Below are 20,244 nucleotides of genomic sequence, written 5' to 3'. Positions count from 1 at the left end.
TATACGTGACACTATACGCTGCGCTACATCACCGCCCCTTTGATTCTGGAACATAGGTCCACTGTGTAAAAGTCCAGCCTGTCTCACCTCTGTTCCTCCTGTGGCTTGGCTGTGGAAATCAGTCAACGGTTGCAAAAAGGTGGGATCACCGCCTCACCTTTTTTCTGGAATCTCTGCGTAAAAGTGGCTTTTAAGACTGGTTTTCAGGATGAATGGGACACCTCATCACTTGGCGTCTTCAGTCCCTGAAAGTCTTTCAAGTGTTGTGAAAAGAAATAGAAACATTACAAAGTGGTACATGCTTAATGGTCCAACTTTTTCTCGATTGTGTTGCTGCCTTTCTTTGTGTTATTGCTTATTTCTGTGCTTCTTTCTGTAGATCACCAACCGGTACATCTATGATTCTGTGCTGCTGCTGGCGAATACATTCCACCGAAAGTTGGAGGACAGGAAATGGCACAGCATGGCCAGTTTGAGCTGCATTAGGAAGAACTCCAAACCGTGGCAGGGAGGCAAGAGCATGCTGGATACCGTCAAAAAGGTATGGGAATGCATTAAGTGAAAATAGGTCCTAACCGCTCAACTGTCAAAAAGTCTCAACTAAAGGCAGAAATTATATTTGTATGAGTTTTTGCTGATAAAAATGACTGCAGTTGAAAAGCAAAGTACATGCCTGACACAACTAAAATGTATATGTACAATTTCACAGTTCTCCCTATTTATAGATGTTTCTCATGTTTCCTTTTAGCTGTGGGAGCTTGTATTTGCATTTCAAGACACTGTGCTCATTATAAGAAATTTGGGCGACCAGGCAGTGTTGTTCGTTTGCTGAGATACTCTAATTGAAACAGCAAGACGCCATCGCTCCTAAATTCATTTATGCAATGACATCTCCAGGTATAACTAAAATTCCCTCTAGGGATGACGGATGACACGTAGGAGGTTCCAAATAAGTCTACCACATTGTTCTAATCCACTTTTTGTTCATTACTTCAGCTGAAACTTTCCAAGTTCCCATCTACAGTCTGCTCAGACCTGAGTGCTCAAGAATTCAAAGAATTCCATCCCTGTAAAAACATGTGACAATCAGCAGCTTTCCTCAGTTCCTCAGCAGTTGACTTGTTTTGGGATAGACATTATTACATCCTGCAGCTGTGATTTTATGAATCTCTGCATTTCACCTTGAGTTTGGGCTGGGGTTTGGCAACGCTTTCATCACTCTTAAATCCAATTGGATCAATGCCCTCTGTTTTGATATCAATAAAAAACTACTTCAGGGATGGCACTTTGACTGAATGATGAAGCCAAGTGAAATGCTAATTTAGGATTAGTGTCAGACAATAATAAATGAGGCGCAATGGCTTTCATATCTATCTCTGCATTTCACCTTGAGATCAGGCTGGGGTTTGGCAACACTTTCATCACCCAGACCCGGCTGTTAAACCAACCCTGATGGCTGTCGCAACGGAGCTGTGTTAAAGAGCCCAAAGCAGTAATAGAGTTGAGTTCAACAGCCTGGCATCAGTTCCATTTTACAGTACTTCTGCAGTGTGCCGTACCCACTGTGTGTCTGTGTGCTTAATCAGCCTTTTTGTAAGTGAAGCCATTATGGTAATGATAAATACTAATTTGCAGCTGTTGATGAGGAGCTCTCTTGAAGTGCTTGTTTGTCATTCATTGACAAAATCAAAGCTGAATTTAGAATGCGGCAGGTAAAACTAATGTTACCCCAATCCTTTAAGTCTGGAGTGTTTGCTCTGTAAGAAGTGTTGATGAAAAACCTGTCGCCAACTCCCCTCATCACTCTTGCAGTAAGGTTTAGGATCATTTCAAACCTTTATCGACCGCTTTTTTTTTTTTTTTTTTTTTTTTTTTTTGTGAGATTAAGACTTGGACCCATGAGGTTTTTTTTAAGTCCAAGCTTAAATCCATTAGATTTGTTTCTACAGTACAGCATTCATGTTGAGATTTATTTCTCTGCTTACCTCACATCCTCTGGGGTGCCATGCCATGTCCTTTACATGTGGTACAAATAGCCAAAAGATAAGTGTTATAAATGTATTGCACCATTCAGTACTGAACTGCCAACATTAATTAACATATTAATTTTGAAAGGCAATGAACAGTATCCAAGTGGGTTTCACAGTTGCTAAGCTTGCAAGGAAGCAAATCAACATGTACTTTATGAGGGTGAGGGTGTGTGTCTTCGTGTGAGTCTGTGTGCGGTAATCCTAGGAGATTAAATAATTAAATATGGTAACAATACCCTCGTGTGTCACTGTAGTAGATTAACAAATCAAATTGACATTAACATCATTTATGCGCATTAACATAAATAAAGTCGTTAAACAAAGGGAATCTTAATCACCTAATTTCTGTGCATAACCTCATACATGATGCATACATGTTTACAACCTCATGTGTTTTTTTTAGATAGACAATTCTCAGAAGGAGTGCACATGGAACAAACATGTTTATTCTATAATTTAGTTTGACACTAAATAATGCAGGTTAAACTGCTTTTGATCCAGTCAGTAACGTAATATATTTAATTGAGCTAAAATCACAATGTAAATGACTCATAGCATTACTATGTTTTTTTCCATAAACTAAGAAGTGATTTTTTTTTTTTTTTTTTTTAAGTAGACATTCAATCCTGTGTCTAGTGTTGCATTATGACACATATTTTGCAATTGTTACAACTATGCAGCACAAGCAAGTGTAATAACCCAGGGCTGGTGGTTAGGGACCAGAACACTTGTCTTGTATCGTAACTCCTATCACTTCATGTACAATAAATGGCACAAATCATGTACAATTCATACACAGGTGCGAGACACATGCTCACTAGCCTGTATTGTCTCACACACACACACACACACACACACACACACACACATACAGATACACGCACAGATATACACACATGCTCACACAGACACATAGACTGAGTCACCTTTAAGATTATCGCACCTCTTCTACCCTGAGGCTGGCACGGTGTCACTTTCAGTGACAGGTCACACTCCCAGGAGGCAGGGCAAAGGGTGCACTGTGTGTGTGTGTGTGTGTGTGTGTGTATGTGTATGTGTGTGTGTGCAGAGAGAGAAAGACAGTGAGACAAGCTGATGAGTTTCGCTCTCTCTCCACCAGGACATAATACATCTGTGGTAGAAATTCACACCAAGCACCCATCAACTTGTTGCTGCTTACAATTTAAAAAAAACAAACCCTACATATTTATTAACCCTCTAAGGGTACGTTTACACGGCAACACTAGGATCTAATTCCGCAAAGATTTCTCCTTTGCGTTATAAAATCATTCCGCGTTAAGACGAAGCCGCTATGATAACGATCTGCGTTAACATGAGTCCGCGAGGACGGCTGAATACGCTGTAGTGGCCATGCCAGACCAGTAGCTGGCGATCTCCTAACTGTTCTCCTTCGATGGTACGTTAGGGATTGACTCAGGCATTGGCGAATATAAGAAATGCGTCTCCGCTGGTAAGAGTGTAGACGCAGTAAGTCTAACTTTTGGTGGAGAAGCGACAGCAAACTGAGCACAGTTAGCAGCACGTATGTTGTTCTGAAACCGGCCATTGTTGTTGTGGTTGTTCCTTCTTTTTCTGCAGCTTTATTGTGTCATAGAGGCTGGCAAACCAGCTTTGAGGCGCATTACCGCCACCAACTGGCCTGGAGTGGGTTAACTGGCGGTTCTTGGCTGCACGCGCATGCGGTGATGTCATATTTTACCCCGGAATGCTCCGATTCGCGTTAACACGGAGCTGAAATGTGGAGCGTATTGATAACATTCCACCCTGGACCCTGGTATCAAAAGTGTCCGGATTCAGGCACTCTAGGCACCGTTTCCATGTTAACAGAAGGCTAATCCGCGATGAAATCTTCCCGGAGTCGACTGAATCTTACGCCGATACACGATATAATAATGCTTAAAATGTTTCCCCACTTTAAATTATCCCTTACAACATAACAGAATCAAGATTTATTTAGAAACGCAATTAGAACCGGTTAACGGAGGCAGCATAGACATCATATGGTAAAGACATGCACATTATGGACGCAACCCGTTGTAACGCCATTTTCGCTATACCGCCAATTTGGCCGTGAACGGAAGTTGGCGGTATAACGAGAGTAGACTGTAAATAAACAAACAAAAATCCAGGAAATGCCGTTTTTTTGCTGGTTCTACTCAAAAATTGAATCGGCTGTTCTTTGGTCTAGTGCCCTACCCTTCAAACTAGTTTAATGAAAATACAGCTGTAGGAAAAAGTGTGTGAAGCATTAGATAGTCACTAGTTTTATACATCAATTGGTCGTAAAACATGATCTTCATCTAAGTCACATAAGGGTCCAGACATGCGCTCCCTCTGACATGCCCCCCTCCCCTCCTCAGATGCCTTGCCCCCCCCCCCCCCCCCGGGTTGGATGGCACCTCAACTGAGTTAAAGGCCCGAGCAGGGACAGGAATTAACTGTCAGTTCCATCTTAACCTTCAACTCTAAGCTCTCCTCCTCCCCTCTCCCCTTTCCAGTAAGCCCCCCTAATCCTAAACCCTACTACCTAGAACTCCATTCTAATTGTCATATCTATGGACCACATAGACTATCTCATACAATTAAACATGCACACATCCACCACACACACACACACTCTCTCAGATGCCTCACACACACACACACATATACACACACACACATGCACCCCACCTGTGTATTTTCCACATCTTCGTATGTTGTCCACTATTGTTGTGAGAAATGTGGGTTGTGTAAATATGTGTATGTGTCACCTTTTGCAAATTAAAAAAAACAAAAAACGAAACAGGCAAATACTGATATTCCAAAGCTCGCTTGCAGTGAATGGGGATTATTTTGGTTATTATTTATTTTCTATTTTATTTCTCTTTAGTATTACTATTCTTTTGTCTTAATGTGCTAAGATGTTGACATACATCTATTCATACAACTTATCTGTAACAACTGAACACCTGTGCACTATGTTCTGGAAAACAAATTTAAAAAAAAAGATTTTGATGACAAAAAATAATTCGTAAAAAAAAAAATGGAAAAGCACTCAGAGAGCAGATCAGTGCCCCCCTCCCTGATCACCACCAAAATTGAATCATTTGGTCCTTGTGCCAGTATCAACATCTCCCGAAAATTTCATCCAAATCCATCCATAACTTTTTGAGTTTTCTTGCTAACAGACAAACAGACAAACAAACCCCGATGACAACATAACCACCGCCGTTACACTTGGCGGAGGTAAAAAAAAAAAAAAAAAAAAACAGACATAAATATTATAATTGTGTGGTAGTAGGTTATGAACATTGCGTCTGTACTTGTGACATATAGAAACTGACTTTTCAAAGGGTTCACATGCTTCATCTTGCCAGTGTATATCCAGTATTCTTTTTTTACATATAATCTTCTGACCACTGGACAAATGGTAACAAAAGCATAACATCATCAGTAAAACTAAGACTGAAACGTGTCCCTCTTGTACTTACAGTTTGGTGTAAGCGGCCTCACCAGTTTCCTGGAGTTCACCGACAACGGCACTAACCCCAACATCTTCTTTGAGATCCTGGGAACAAATTATGGTGAAGACAGAGGTCGAGGTGTCAGTAGGGTAAGTCGTTAAAACTGAACCGCTGTGTGGTGCACCGCTGGGGATGATGGGGGGGATCATTTCTGCTGTAACAGGTAGAATGGATTAACATAATTCCTGGATTTACCAGAGAAATGCACTGCACCTGCTCTCCACTGTATTTTCATCTCATATTTATTCAGGTATTTCTTTTCTTGTGGCTGTCACTCCATTGTAGAAGACTGAAGCTCTGCTGCTTCTCTCTATGTACTGTACTTGAGGGTATACCATTGTAAAGCAGATTTTTTAAAGTACCCATAAATATAACAGAACAAATACACTGAGGCAGTTGAAGCTTCTTTCATACCTCTACTTTTTTTTTTTTTTTCCACTTCTATTTTCTACTTCTTGTCCTTGTGCTTGAATATTTTTTCTCAATGTGCATAAACCCACAATTTCAGTTTCCTTTTATTAAACCCTTGTGTTTGCTTATCCTCCCCTTCGGTATATACATGTACAACTGTTCTTCACGCTTTTGTCATGATCATTTGTGCATGTTAAAATATCTAATCAGCTTGTACAGAGATACATGGGTGATTTATCGCAGTTTTTTTTTTTTAATTCAAGTTTTTATTTGGTTTACAATGCCAGATTTACATATTTTATACATTGATAGTTTTGTGGTTTTTTTTATAAACAAGACAAAAAACTAACAAACAAAAAAAACCCCAAAAAACCCAAAAAAACAAAGAGAACAATTGAGTAGCAATTGAACAATGGGCGTCAAGTATGTTCTTTTTAAGCATTTATAAAGTCTATCCACGGTCTCCAGCATTCCTTGAATTTGTCATGGTCCAGTCTTAGTGTAAAGGTGAGTTCTTCCATTTGAGCGATTTCTTTAACAAGGTCCTTCCATTCATCCAGCGAATTTATCGCAGTTTTAAAGTTTTTTTGTGCCTCTACAGGGTGGGGAAGCAAAATTTACAGTGAACATTTAGTTGTTTTTTTCTCAGCAGGCACTACGTCAATTGTTTTGAAACCAAACATATATTGATGTCATAATCATACCTAACACTATTATCCATACCTTTTCACAAACTTTTGCCCATATGAGTAATCAGGAAAGCAAACGTCAAAGAGTGTGTGATTTGCTGAATGCACTCGTCACACCAAAGGAGATTTCAAAAATAGTTGGAGTGTCCATAAAGACTGTTTATAATGTAAAGAAGAGAATGACTATGAGCAAAACTATTACGAGAAAGTCTGGAAGATACTATTAAAGAAGAATGGGAGAAGTTATCACCCAAATATTTGAGGAACACTTGCGCAAGTTTCAGGAAGCGTGTGAAGGCAGTTATTGAGAAAGAAGGAGGACACATAGAATAAAAACATTTTCTATTATGTCAATTTTCTTGTGGCAAATAAATTCTCATGACTTTCAATAAACTAATCGGTCATACACTGTCTTTCAATCCCTGCCTCAAAATATTGTAAATTTTGCTTCCCCACCCTGTACATTTAGAACGTAAACAAGGAACTGCTTCCTTTGCTAAGGGAGCAGTTTTACCCACATCATACAGTCTCTAGCAAACTCATACCAGATTGTATTTTGCATTTTGGAATCGAGTTATCCCAAGTTACTTCAGAAAACTACAAAAGAAATCAGTGAAGAAAATCTTGAGATATAGTGATTTTTATGCCCCTTCTACACTAACCTGGGCGTTTTTCTAAACAGATGATTTATTCCTTTGTTTTTTTTAAATAAATGACTGTAATTTTCCATAATATCTCTTTTCTACGGTGGCTGACGAGGACCAAACACATTACAATGGCCCAATGCGTCTCAGTTAAGAGAAAACAGCTGCAAGTACAGAAACGATGCAAATTCACAAACTCAAACACAAGTCTAAACGAGGTCCAAAAAGAGGAACGTGGTGAAAATGAAAAAAATGTGCTGCAAGAAACAAAAACAAATGAATAATCATGAAATGCTCTGCAAATAGAGAAACGATGCAAACCAAGAAAACATCTGCAAACAAAACAAAAAACGCTGCATAACCAGTTACTATAATGGAAGTGCTCCAAACCTGCAGCCAGCCAGCGTTTACAGACAACAGACTAGTGTCAAATAGAATCAAATAGAAGTCACATGACCACGCTACACCGCAACTTCAATCTGTTCCCACTGTAGTTTGAAACACTGTCAGTCAGCTGTTCTCTGTCTCTCTCTTCATCCTGTTTGTCTCTGCATTGGGCTGTTCTGCTGACAGCGCCCCCTACAGGTTTGGAGCACTTCCGTTGTAGTGACTGGTTATGCAGCGTTTTTCATTTGCAGATATTTTCTCGGTTTGAATTGTCTTGTGCTTTGCATCATTTCTCTATTTGCAGAGCATTCGATCATTATGCATTAATTTTTGTGTCTTGCGGTGCATTTTTTTCATTTGCACCACGTTCCTCTTTTTGGACCTCGTTTAGACTTGTGTTTGAGTTTGTGAATTTGCATCGTTTCTGTACTTGCAGCTGTTTTCTCTAACTGATGTGCATTGGGCCGTTGCAACGTGTTTGGCCCTTGTTGGCCACCATACTTTTCACACAACAGCACAAAAAATGATTTGAAACTGGTTAAAATGTTGGACTCAAACCCTCCAGGGTCCATGATCATGTTGGCATGATTTGGTCACATGATGATCAAAGTTTTTGGGTTTTTTTGTAATAAATAGTACATTTTTTCAATTTGGATATGATTTTTTTTTTTTTATTGTGTATTTTTGGGCCCAATATGTTAATAAAGTCTTCCAAAGGTATCTCTGCTGATCTCAATGTACTGTAGGTCACACACTGATTTATACACCTGGATTTGATGTTCCAGGTGCAGGATCATTACATGAAATAATGATAATAACATAAATAATTACAGATAATAATAGACATGCAGAGTGTAATGCCATCACTTTCCAGTCTCTGTTATCCTACTTCACACACCACCCAGAGTTTTTAAGAATCTCAGTTTTTGCAATGTGAAAGAAACGCTGTTTACATGTGGAAGAGATGTCCAAATGTAGAGAAAAATATCTAATTTACAAAATATCTGCATGAGTTTGGACAGGACATCAGACAGTTGGCTACTATAACCTTGACCTTTGACCTCAATATATTTTTATCATTAGATCATGACACTATACATACACTGCACATGCAATATTTGACTGCACCACCTTTGGTTTTGATTACAGGACACATTTACTGTGACATCTTTTTTGCAACATAATGCTTATGTAGCATCACAGTAAGGTTCATAATATTTGTTCCATCCATAGTTGCATGAATTTTTGATTATTGATGATGGAGAATCGGACCGCTGCATTGAGTCTTCATCACATCCTAAATTAGAGTCTGGACTTTATGGAGGTTAATCCATGTGTGAAAATGATGTCTCATTCTCCCTGAACCGTTCTGTCATAAGCCTGATGATTCTGATCAATCCTGGCATTGTCCAATCTTTTTGACATTAAAGGCATAAGAGGTGACTTCCTGCATCAGTTAGAGTTAAATAACCTGTTACAGCTGAAACATTATTAACCACTGCAGTACTTATGCATGGTATCTGAACTATTAGTTAAATCTAGTGAATTTCTCCTGTAATAAAAAAACAAAGGTGGTGCTGTGAAATATTGCATATGCGACTATTTTTTGGCCAGGCTGTGTATGATGGTAACTTACAAATCCGATAAGTTTTGAGTGAGGTGTTAATTTTTAGGAATCTTTTTTTTTTTTTTTAGGATCATCTATATTAAATCATTTCATTTCAACACAACCACACATGACATTCTCTTGCTGGTCATATTATAGACAGCTGTTCAACTGTCCTCCAGTACTGGGATCCCACTGGGACACTGTGGTTTTGCCATAGTGCTGTAAGAACCCTGCCATGCTCAACATAATCCTTCATACAGATGGACGAGGGAGGCAACTGTGTGCGCAGGTGTGGCGTGTGCATACACTTCTGCGTAGTATCCATTCACAAACAGCCTCACACACCCACAGGGCACACATGCAGACACACTTTGTCTGCCCTCCACACCAGAGGGATCTCTTTACAGATAACAGTGGAGATAGTGAACTGTGATTACGGATAATGTGGTGAGACACCAACATAGCACAGCTTGCCATCACAGACAAAATGAATCTTTAAAGCACAGTATAATTACATTAAAGCACAATTCCCTAATCAGTGAGCATAATTACTTCTGAGGGAATTCAGGCAGTTGTTATACAGTATTTCTGCCACAGTCTCCTTTACTACTCATCATTTCTTGGGGTGTCGTTGGTATTCAATTAAATATATATATATACAGACTCCAATGACTACAGAGAGATTGATATTCCTCTCTAAGTGCACGCATATAACCTTTCCTATGTGGCTGAATCATACTTATATAGATGATGTGAGGCTTTCTTAAATGATTCATACTGAGAGTTTAACCTGCAGTAAAAGCAGGGCAGATAAATGTCAGATAACTACATATATCTATATCTATATATATCTATATATATATCTATCTATATATATATCTATCTATATCTATATCTATATATATATATATATATATATATATATATATATATATATATATATATATATATATATATATATATATATATATATATATATTTATATGTGAAGGAATCTCGGTCCAATCACTGTTATTAAGGATATTACATAAAACTTTTATGCATCAAACAGAAATTCAGATATAGTTATTGTGACATACAGTCCTAACCAATACAGAAATTAGATGTAGATGAACAGTATCCTTGGTCTACCCTGTCTTTCTCAACACATGGTAATTTCTGTAATGATGGTTGTGCAAGACCCATGTCTGAGGTTGATTAACGCTGTATGCTGTATGACTTTTTATTATAATGATATGTAATATTTTATACAGCCCTGTGATAAACTGGCAGTATGTCCAGGGTGTACAACCCCCATGACTCTAGTGAGGATAAAGCAGGCTCAGAAAATGAATGAATGAAGGAAAGTTTTCTACTTAATACAAAATGTTGTTGCCCACATGGTTCGTCTCTGCGACCCTCAAGAAATAACCAAATATATTAAAAGTGTAGTGTGTAGAATTTAGGGGGATCTTTGCAGAGACTAAATAGAATATTCACAAGCCTATTTCATTAGAAAAAACATGTATCAGAAAAAAAGAATTGCTGAGATTTCATTACATTATGTGTCCTCTATAAATACATAGTTATGATTCTCCTCCATGAAGTTTGCTACTGTCATCATGTGTCTACAGTAGCTCAGAAGGAACAAAGATGAGGAGAAGAGTTTTTTTTTTTTTTTTACCAGTGTGAAATGTCACCAGGAGATGCCACTACTTCCCATACACTGCTCCTTTAAAAAATTATATATATAATTGGAACTATTAGCAAAAATAGTGCAATAGATTTCATGCGACTGCTTATTAATTTTTCCCCTCTAGTCAATAAAACTAATATAAAAATAAGATAATTCACTGTAACCTGTAAAATACTGTATCTGACATCAAACACAGCGAATGGGAAAAAAGTTACAGGGAGAATAGAAACTGCTGTGTTTATTCTACGACCAAAGGCTCTTTTGTATTTGACAGTTAGAAAAAAAACATTCCTAATGGCAGATGTGACAGGCCATTAACATGAAAAGGGTGTTTGCCTTCATTTGTTGTCCAGAGTGCAGAAATTAATGAGACATTATCGATGAAAGACTTTGTAATCGAACACAGGGAACACCTTTTCACACTACTCAATTAGCCTTGTCATACGTTTTGTTTTATTTGGAGAAAGTCTGTGAAAATCTCCCCTATTTCAGTATTATCAGTGTGATGCATTTGTGGTCACATGATAGGAAGCCTTTCTGCTATTTCATCTTAGCACTATCGCATTTGCAGACCTTCCTTCGATGACGCCCGCTTTCTATTATTTATCCTTTACTACGAGGTCTTAACACTCCTGGTCTCTGAGGTTTTAACTAACAATGACCTTTCCTGGAAGAAACGTGTCTAACGAAATTAAAATAACATCGGTTATGTTTTTTTTAAAATAAATTATACATATTTTCTGTCTCTCTTTGACTCTGCCCACATCATCCATATACCATTAACTTTCATACTATATGAAGTCAAATGTACTTCTCTTGTACATGACGTATGTGTCTCAGAAAAAAGATATTGATAATGAGTTTAACCCCATGCATTTTATATAGAGTTATGTGGGCCATTTCTGAATAATGAACAACAGGGAAAGAACTCAGCTACATTGTAAGCTCTGTAGGTCCTATAGTTACCTCCATTACCATCAGTGAGGTTGTGTTTTATGATCTTTACCATTTTGGCCAAAGTAGTTACCATAAATAAAGATTAAGACTCATATTTCAGTCAAAAGTCATTCACTTTCCTTTTTTTTTTTTTTTTTTTAATAATTTTATTTTTCCATTTGGGAAAATACAACAGAGTTACACAGAAAAAAACAACAACTAAGCACATTTGTATATTATGTCTGAAAAATGAACAATGGTAAAACATGAAATTTAACATAAACACATTCCATATAAGTTCTCTGGAAAAAAAAACCCAAAAAACCAGCTCTTCTTAAAATAAGTCTTCCCTTTTTAATAGTCATTCACTTTCATTCTATTTTTAACCTGTTTAACCCTGACCATATTTTCAGGGGAAAAACGCCTAAAAAGACATACCCAGTAAATGAACAATTACTTCACAATAATAAGGTTCATATGGATGTTCTTGGTGTCTATGGACATTTAGAGACCTCACAGAATCTATTCCCATTGTCTAAAATATTGTATCTATTACTACGCCTGAGTAAACTGTAACAAACTAAAAGAGAAATTGGAATTTTTTTATCCTCACCTGGTTTTTTTTCGGCTGGATTGACAATGATATGCATAAATTAGTTGTTTGTGTCAGAGATTTTTAATAGCGTATATTTCACCCCACAAAGATTAAAAATCATGTTTGAACATTAAAGTTTGCACTAAAATACACGTTTGATGTACTTTTATTAACATTAGGGTCTAAACTTTGAGCAAAAGTTGAAAAAAACATTAATTGTCCTGATTTATTATATTTTTATCGTAGATGAATATTAATATAATTTTTTCGGCCCACGGGTGGGCTGATAGGGCTAAAGGGCTCATACATCTATATTATTACATAGGCAGTGTCCATAATTCCACAGTAAACCCTTTATAGGGCACTCATTGAAATACTCTGAAATTCTAAATTTCAGCCTTAGTGTGTTATTGGACATTATCATCTACCTCCTCGTCAGTTGGTGTGACAATAGTCTCCTTCCTCTTGGCATAAACATGGAATAAAACAACTGTTATAAGGTCATAAACTGACAAAAATCACTCATATTCACTATTTATAGCTTCAAAATTTCTATAAAATCTCTCTGAATCACTGTATAGTGTTATAAAAACCAACATGCTTCTTGACCTCACTGAGGCACAGGATTGGTCCCATATGGCTTAAAATTTGATTTGATTTGATCTATCTCCCCTTTATGTGAAGCACTTTGTAACATGTTTTTTTTAAAAAGTGCTATATAAATAAAGCTTTACTTATTTACTTACATATTTAATGTTTGCAGAAATTACTAAAAATAGTCTCTTGCCCGATAAAGGGTTAAAAATTATGCAAGATTTTTTTTCTTATATCCAAACCCAGCAGTATGTGAATTCCATACTATTTTCAGGTAAATATTTTAGTATGTAAGCTCAGAGCACTTCACCAGAATAAATATTCTATGATGCAAAGCAGTCGTGGCGCTGACAGAAGGTGAACAGAGTCCACCAGTCAGTAGTACTACACAGATGCCTGTACATCTGTACATGTAGATGCATGTGTATCTAGTACTAGTACTACACATATGCCAGTGTGGATGTGAAACTGGCTGGTTACCAAGGTTACATGCACCCATCTCACATTAAATCTTTCAGGAAATTATATGTATTCGTGCCGTGTGCAGTGCGTCAACACAGATATTTCTATAAAAGTAGGCTGAATGTTAGTATAATTTTTGTGTTTGTAGTTCATAGTGTAGGATTTCAGGAGGTTGATAGATGTGCAAAAAGTAGAAAGTTCAAAGGTCAAAGTCACAGAAAATCTATTTAAACAAAAACATCGTATTTCAAGATTTTGCACACAGAATTGTTTAGAATTTTAACCCTTCATCAGGCAAGTGACTATTTTTGGTAATTTCTGCAAATATGAAATATGGGGCCAGTCACGTGCCTCAGTGAGGTCAAGAAGCATTTAGGTTTTTATAACATTATACAGTGATTCAGAGAGATTTTATGGAAATTTTGAAGCTATAAATAGTGAATATAAGGGATTTTTGTCAGTTAATGACCTTATAACAGTTGTTTTATTGCGTGTTTTATGCCAAGAGGAGGGAGACTATTGTCACACCAACTGACGAGGAGGTAGATGGCGATGCCCAATAACACACTAAGGTTGAAATTTTTACTTTCAGAGTATTTCAGTGAGTGTCCTATAAAGGGTTAAACCTGTTAGTCTGGAATTATGGACACTGCTTATGTAATAATATAGATATATGAGTTTAAAACAGAATGAAAGTGAATGACTTTTAAAAAGGGAAGACTTATTTTAAGAAGAGTTTTTTTTTTTTTCCCCCCCCAGAGAACTTATATGGAATGTGTTTATATTAAATTTCATGTTTTACCATTGTTGATTTTTCAAATATGCTTAGTTGTTTTTTTCTGTTTTACTCTGTTATGAAGTATTTTCCCAAATGAAAAAAAATAAAATTGGATTCAAAAAAAGAAAGTGAATGACTTTTGACTGAGATATGAGTCTTAATCTTTATTCATGGTAACTACTTTGGCCAAATTTTAAAGATTGTAACAACACAACCTCACTGATGGTCATGGAGGTAACTATTTCTATGAGTGCCATATAAAGGGTGAATTTAGGAATCTAAAATAAATCTTGATTTTTCATAAAATTTGCATAATCACATTAATACCAGCACATATTAATACAATACAGAAGAGCAAACTGTAGAAACTGTACCTCTGTAGAGTCAGTGTGAATGGTTAATTTTGGGGAATTTGGCTGCACTTGCAAAATCCCTTTGAGAATAAGACTTAATCTAATATTCCTTCCATATAAAATCCCTTTCTCTGCTTTGAGTTTTCTTTTTTTTTTTTCCTTATCTCTCCTGTTGGTCTCATTACTGACATGTGCCCTATTCAGCCTTTTACCTTAATTCCCTCTGTGGGGCTTCATTCTTCCTTCTATCTACCTTATCATGTTCATCTTTTCTTTTTTTTATGAATCTTCCCTCCTCTCCAATCCTTGTCACCTTTTCAATCCCTAAATTTTCTGTCATGACATTTATCCCCATCATACTTCACATATGCATACAATTGGTGACAATGACATTAGCAGACACCTGAAATCGGTCATAATTATTATCACTCCGCTGTGGTAGAATTGGCTTTCTGCTCCATTACCTTCAGTGACTATACAGAGGAGCCTATAGTATATCTCTCTGTACATCTACAGCACAGGTGTCAAACATGCGGCCTGGGGGCCAAATCCGGCCCGCCAAAGGGTTCAATATGGCCCGTGGGGTGAATTTGTGAAATGCAAAAATTACACTGAAAATATTAACAATCAAATGAAATGTCTAAAGAGAAGTATGTGGAATTTTAATAATATTCTGCCAGTTATTTAATATTTTGTGTATTTGTAGATCCACTGTGATTTATAAGTTGCGGCTCACGTGTATAAACTAAGGCGCAATATTGTTAACGTTGCACTTATTTTACTAAACAATTTTCAGGTTGTTCATATTTGTTCATGTTATGTTCAAGTACAATTCGTAGATCTAAACATTTTATTCACGGAATTTTAAATGTATTTTTGCATGTGTTGCAGAATATTTAAGCATATTTAAGTGTATTTTTGCGTGTGTTGGAGAATATTTAAACATATTTAAGTGTAATTTTGGGTGTATTGTAGGATATTTAAGCATATTTAAGTGTATTTTTGCGTGTATTGGAGAATATTTAAACATATTTAAGTGTAGTTTTGGATGTATTGTAGGATATTTAAGCACGTTTAAGTATATTTTTGGTTGTATTTTAGAATATTAAAGCATATTTAAGTGTATTTTTGTGTGTATTGTAGGATTGTTGAGCATAATTAAGTGTATATTTATGTGTATTGTAAATATTTAAGCATATTTCAGTATTTTTGCATGTATTGTAGGATTTTTGAGCATAATTAAGTGTATTTTTGTGTGTATTATAGAATATTTTAGCATATTTAAGTGTATTTTTGTGCGTATTGTAGAATATTTAAGCATAATTAAGCGTATTTTTGTGTGTATTATAGAATATTTAAGCATATTTAAGTGTATTTTTTATTTCACGGAATTTACTTTTTCACTCAAAAGTTCTTATCCTATGGTTTATATTATTTTACTGGTCCGGCCCACTTTATATCATATTAGGCTGAATGTGGCCCCTGAACTAAAATGAGTTTGACACCCCTGATCTACAGGCTCTCTTACAGAAATCTGCCACGAGGAATTGCATAGTTAACTATCTGCAACATCTTCAGAGACTTCAGAAAAGAAAAAAGTGCATCCGATTTATATGTGAGAACCAGTGCAAAATAAAAGAGAAATGGAGAGAAAAGGAAAGGTATGAGGGATAAGGAATAGGAGAATAGGAGTGACAGACTGACACAGTGTTAAATCTGAAAAGGAGGTACATGTGAAGAGGTGGGACGGTAAAATGAAACAGGCAGAAGAGACAGGAGCATTGCAAGAACCGTGATAGATGACTTCATCCGGTAGAAGAGATTGAAACATCAGGACAGGTCATAATAGAGTCACAGTCATTCCACTTTTAGCCGTTCACACTTACACATGCACTCTTTTCTCTCTCACACCAGCATATATTCTCCATGTTTTAGATGAGAGACAGAATCTTTGTCCTCTCTGCAAGAATCAATGGCTTGCAAACTGCAGCGTTCCCTAAATTGAGGTCACCTTCAATTATCATCCCCAGTCTCATCTGACATATGTGGTAAATTACGTTAAGTGACTGCAGAGAGTCGCAGGACCTTGGAAGCCGCCTCAGTGTCCTGTCATCCTGCAAGAAGCGTTTCCTTTTCCTCGCATATTTTCAACGATTGGTAGAGATTTTTTTTTCCAGCGTGATGGCTTAATGTGAAGCCCAGTTTGAACACACGTAATAGCTACAGCTCACTGAAGAAGACATGCACAAGAATTCATGCACGCACACATTTGCATAAATCTTTTGACATGTTTAGAAATTCCGAGCTAACCCTTTTGGCTTTGCATGACAATTAATGTCAGTCTGCATGACTGTCAGTATGTAACTGACAAGAACACACACATACATCAGTGAGGATCAAATATTCGACTTCAAACATTGCATTGTTGACACAGCGTCTCAGGCGAAGTCGCAGTCATAGCGACGCACAAAGCTTTTCCTTTTTTCTGAAAATAGAATAACAAATACAGTAGATGTTCTCTACAGATAGGCTGATTAACCTATGAACACTGAACCAAAATAGAACCATTTGCCATTTGCTTATTTTCCTTGTGGCCAGAGTTGTTTTTTTTTTGTTTTTTTTTTCCTGAATGTCTGCCCTAGAATAAGACGATAAATCTTTAATTAAACTTGTTGTAGTTCAATTGAACTTACAATACACCACTGCTGTAAAAATATGTTTTTATTATTTATGGTCAGAGTCAGAAGTTTTAAAGAGTTTTTTTTTTCCCCTGTGGGATAAACTACATGTTATGCTCTGGAACATTGTTTTATAGTTCCATTTGTCCAATGTAGTTTTATAGCTGAAACATTAAATAACAGTGCTATGAATGAATGAATGATTGAATGAATGAATGAGTTTTATTGTCATTGCTCAATGTACAATTAAATTTAAGTGCAACTCCAGTGGAATAAGTTGAGATAAATAGGATAAAACACATAATGAAACAGTATCCTGACATAAAAGCAATAAAGAAGAAAATAAGGAGGAATGAAGAGGAATAAAATAATTTGTATGAATCAAGATTTCTGTCATAACTTTTTTTATTATTATTACATTTCTGATTTATTTTTTTCACTGCACGAATAGAGTGCATAGCAGCATTTAGCAATACCGTATCCTAAACAAAATAGCTGCACGACCACTGCTGTAAAAGACAAATTACCGTGTGCTATTTTGAGAAGGTTAAATTACAGTCAACATCACAGAAACTAATTATTACAATTATGTAAAGAAGTCAAACAGGGTAAGGGGTGAAGGGAAAAAGAAGAAATGGAGGTTCAGAAGAAGATACTGTACCAAGATACTGAGTCACACACACACACACACACACACACACACACACACACACACACACACACACACATACACACACACACACAAAGGGCAGAAAGAAAGATGCACAATGTGTGAGTCACAAAAATGAGACGCAGATAAGTTTAGGAGGAAAGTAAAATAAATAAATCAGAAATCTGGATGAGAACAGGCAAAGACTGAAAGTCAGATACTGACAGAGAAAAATATCTCCAAGGGGAAAGATCCCTATTTCCCTCCAATTTTCCATCCTATTAGGTAAATTTGCATGCATCTTTATTCAGCATGTCTTCCCCACCTCTAGGCCAGGTGGGAGAGTGAGAGAAGGATGGAAGGGGGAAGGAAATGGAGGGAGAAGATGCTCGGGTGAAAGAGAGAAGACATGGACAGGAAGAACTGAGAGGTGACGCAGGGAAGAGTCAGAGTCATCGATTTGGCCTGCTTCAAAGATTCTTCTCTTTCTGCTTCTCTGCTTCCAATCCCACCTGAAGAATGCAAGTGTGTGTGTGTGTGTGTGTGTGTGTGTGTGTGTGTGTGTGTGTGTGCGGAGGTTTGGAGTGGCCTCTGACTTTTCCCAGCAGCTGTTTTCTGGTTATGTTAAAAATATCTGTTATTTTGAGACGGTAAATCAAAAGTTTAAGAGGGTTTGTCTGGCGCTGAGGTGGAGCAAGTGACAAATGACACAGCTGAGTGTTCGAGACCTTTTAGGACCTGTCAGTCAAATAAAACACACCCCAGCTGTACACTTTCAGTCTGAACATCCGCTTATAAGAGCCATTAAACGAACAGTCACCTCTGTATTTACTGCAGCTCTTAGATGTGTTATTTCCTGACTGCTGTTAGGAGGTTACATTTATATTAAAGTGCTTTGACTTAAGATGACTTCAGGTCAACTCAACAAGTTAGTTTTTTTTTTTTTTTTTTTTTTTTTTAGATAGTTAAGAAGACATTGTGGACAGAAAAACAACAACACATAAACAAAGGGAAAATCAAACTAATGAACAAACCAAAAACAACAACAACGACAGAGTAATGACAAACAACAACAATGACAACATCATATTACAATGAAAAAGATAATAAATAGCAACACGGTGGTGCAGTGGTTAGCACTCGTGCCTCACAGCAAGAAGGTCCTGGGTTCAATTCCAACACCAGTCGACGGGGGTGGGACCTTTCTGTGTGGAGTTTGCATGTTCTCTCCGTGTCTGCGTGGGTTCTCTCCGGGTACTCCGGCTTCCTCCCACCATCCAAAGACATGCACTGATAGGTTAATGGGTTAATCTAAATTGCCCATAGGTGTGAATGTGAGAGTGATTGTTTGTCTCTATATGTTCAGCCCTGCGATGAACTGGCGACTTGTCCAGGGTGTACCCCGCCTTCGCCCTTAAGTAGCTGGGATAGGCTCCAAGCGACCCCCGTGACCCTAGTGAGGATAAAGCAGGTTCAGAAAATGAGTGAATGAATGAAGATAATAAATGTAAAGAGCAACTAAACAATATAGCTTGGTTAGGGGCGATAGGGAAAATGGGAAGAGGGGAGTGTGAATGAAAGTGAGAAAGAGAGAGGGGGGAGTGAGGGGGGAAAATAATAGTTGTTGTAATAATACAATAATATATAATAATAATAATAATAATAATAATAATAATACCAGTAGTCTAATTTACTAGTATTATTGTGGCAGCAGTAGTTTAAAACACTGAGGTTTAAAACATAACAGCACGTAACGTGAAGTTTTGATATATGATATTTGAGCCTGAGTTTTACTTTTTTATTTCCTTTCTTCTTTTTGTAGTGATGCAATAGGTATGTTTACAATTCAGGCTTGAATAAAAATAAGAATAAGAATAAGTGGTACCAGGCACAACAAACCCCGCCCCTCACACAGCTTATTTTGGCATGGATCCAGCTGATGTCATCATGTCTATGCATGTGCTGATGTCAGCATATCAGTTACCTCTATATATGTGCCAAGTCTGAAGTAAATTGAAACAAAATCAATGTTTTTATAGACATTTGAAATTTCACCCATTATAAGTAAATGGGAAGGAAAAAAAAGATTTAAAAATTTCATAAAAATGTTGAACTTTGACCTACTTTTCCTAAAATGTAATGACATCTATTCTGGGTCACTGTCAATCTATAAACCCAATTTGGTATGAATTCAACCAACAGTTTTGCTGCTAGAGTGTTAAAAAAG

At 36.9% G+C, this 20,244-nt stretch overlaps 1 protein-coding gene across 1 annotated transcript in view; it reads left to right on the top strand.

Annotated features, from left to right (window-relative positions):
* Nucleotides 1-20,244, top strand: part of grid2 (glutamate receptor, ionotropic, delta 2) — a 905,841-nt gene that overhangs the window by 691,920 nt on the left and 193,677 nt on the right. The window contains exons 7-8 of the mRNA XM_030143377.1: nucleotides 380-541; nucleotides 5,527-5,646. Coding sequence (XP_029999237.1) covers nucleotides 380-541; nucleotides 5,527-5,646 — 282 coding nt within the window. The remainder of the gene's footprint in view (nucleotides 1-379; nucleotides 542-5,526; nucleotides 5,647-20,244) is intronic.

The sequence above is a fragment of the Sphaeramia orbicularis genome, chromosome 9 (assembly GCF_902148855.1).
Source record: "Sphaeramia orbicularis chromosome 9, fSphaOr1.1, whole genome shotgun sequence".
NCBI classification, from domain to species: Eukaryota; Metazoa; Chordata; class Actinopteri; order Kurtiformes; family Apogonidae; genus Sphaeramia; species Sphaeramia orbicularis.
Note: the sequence above shows the minus strand (reverse complement) of the source record. Positions and strands in the feature narration are given on the sequence as shown.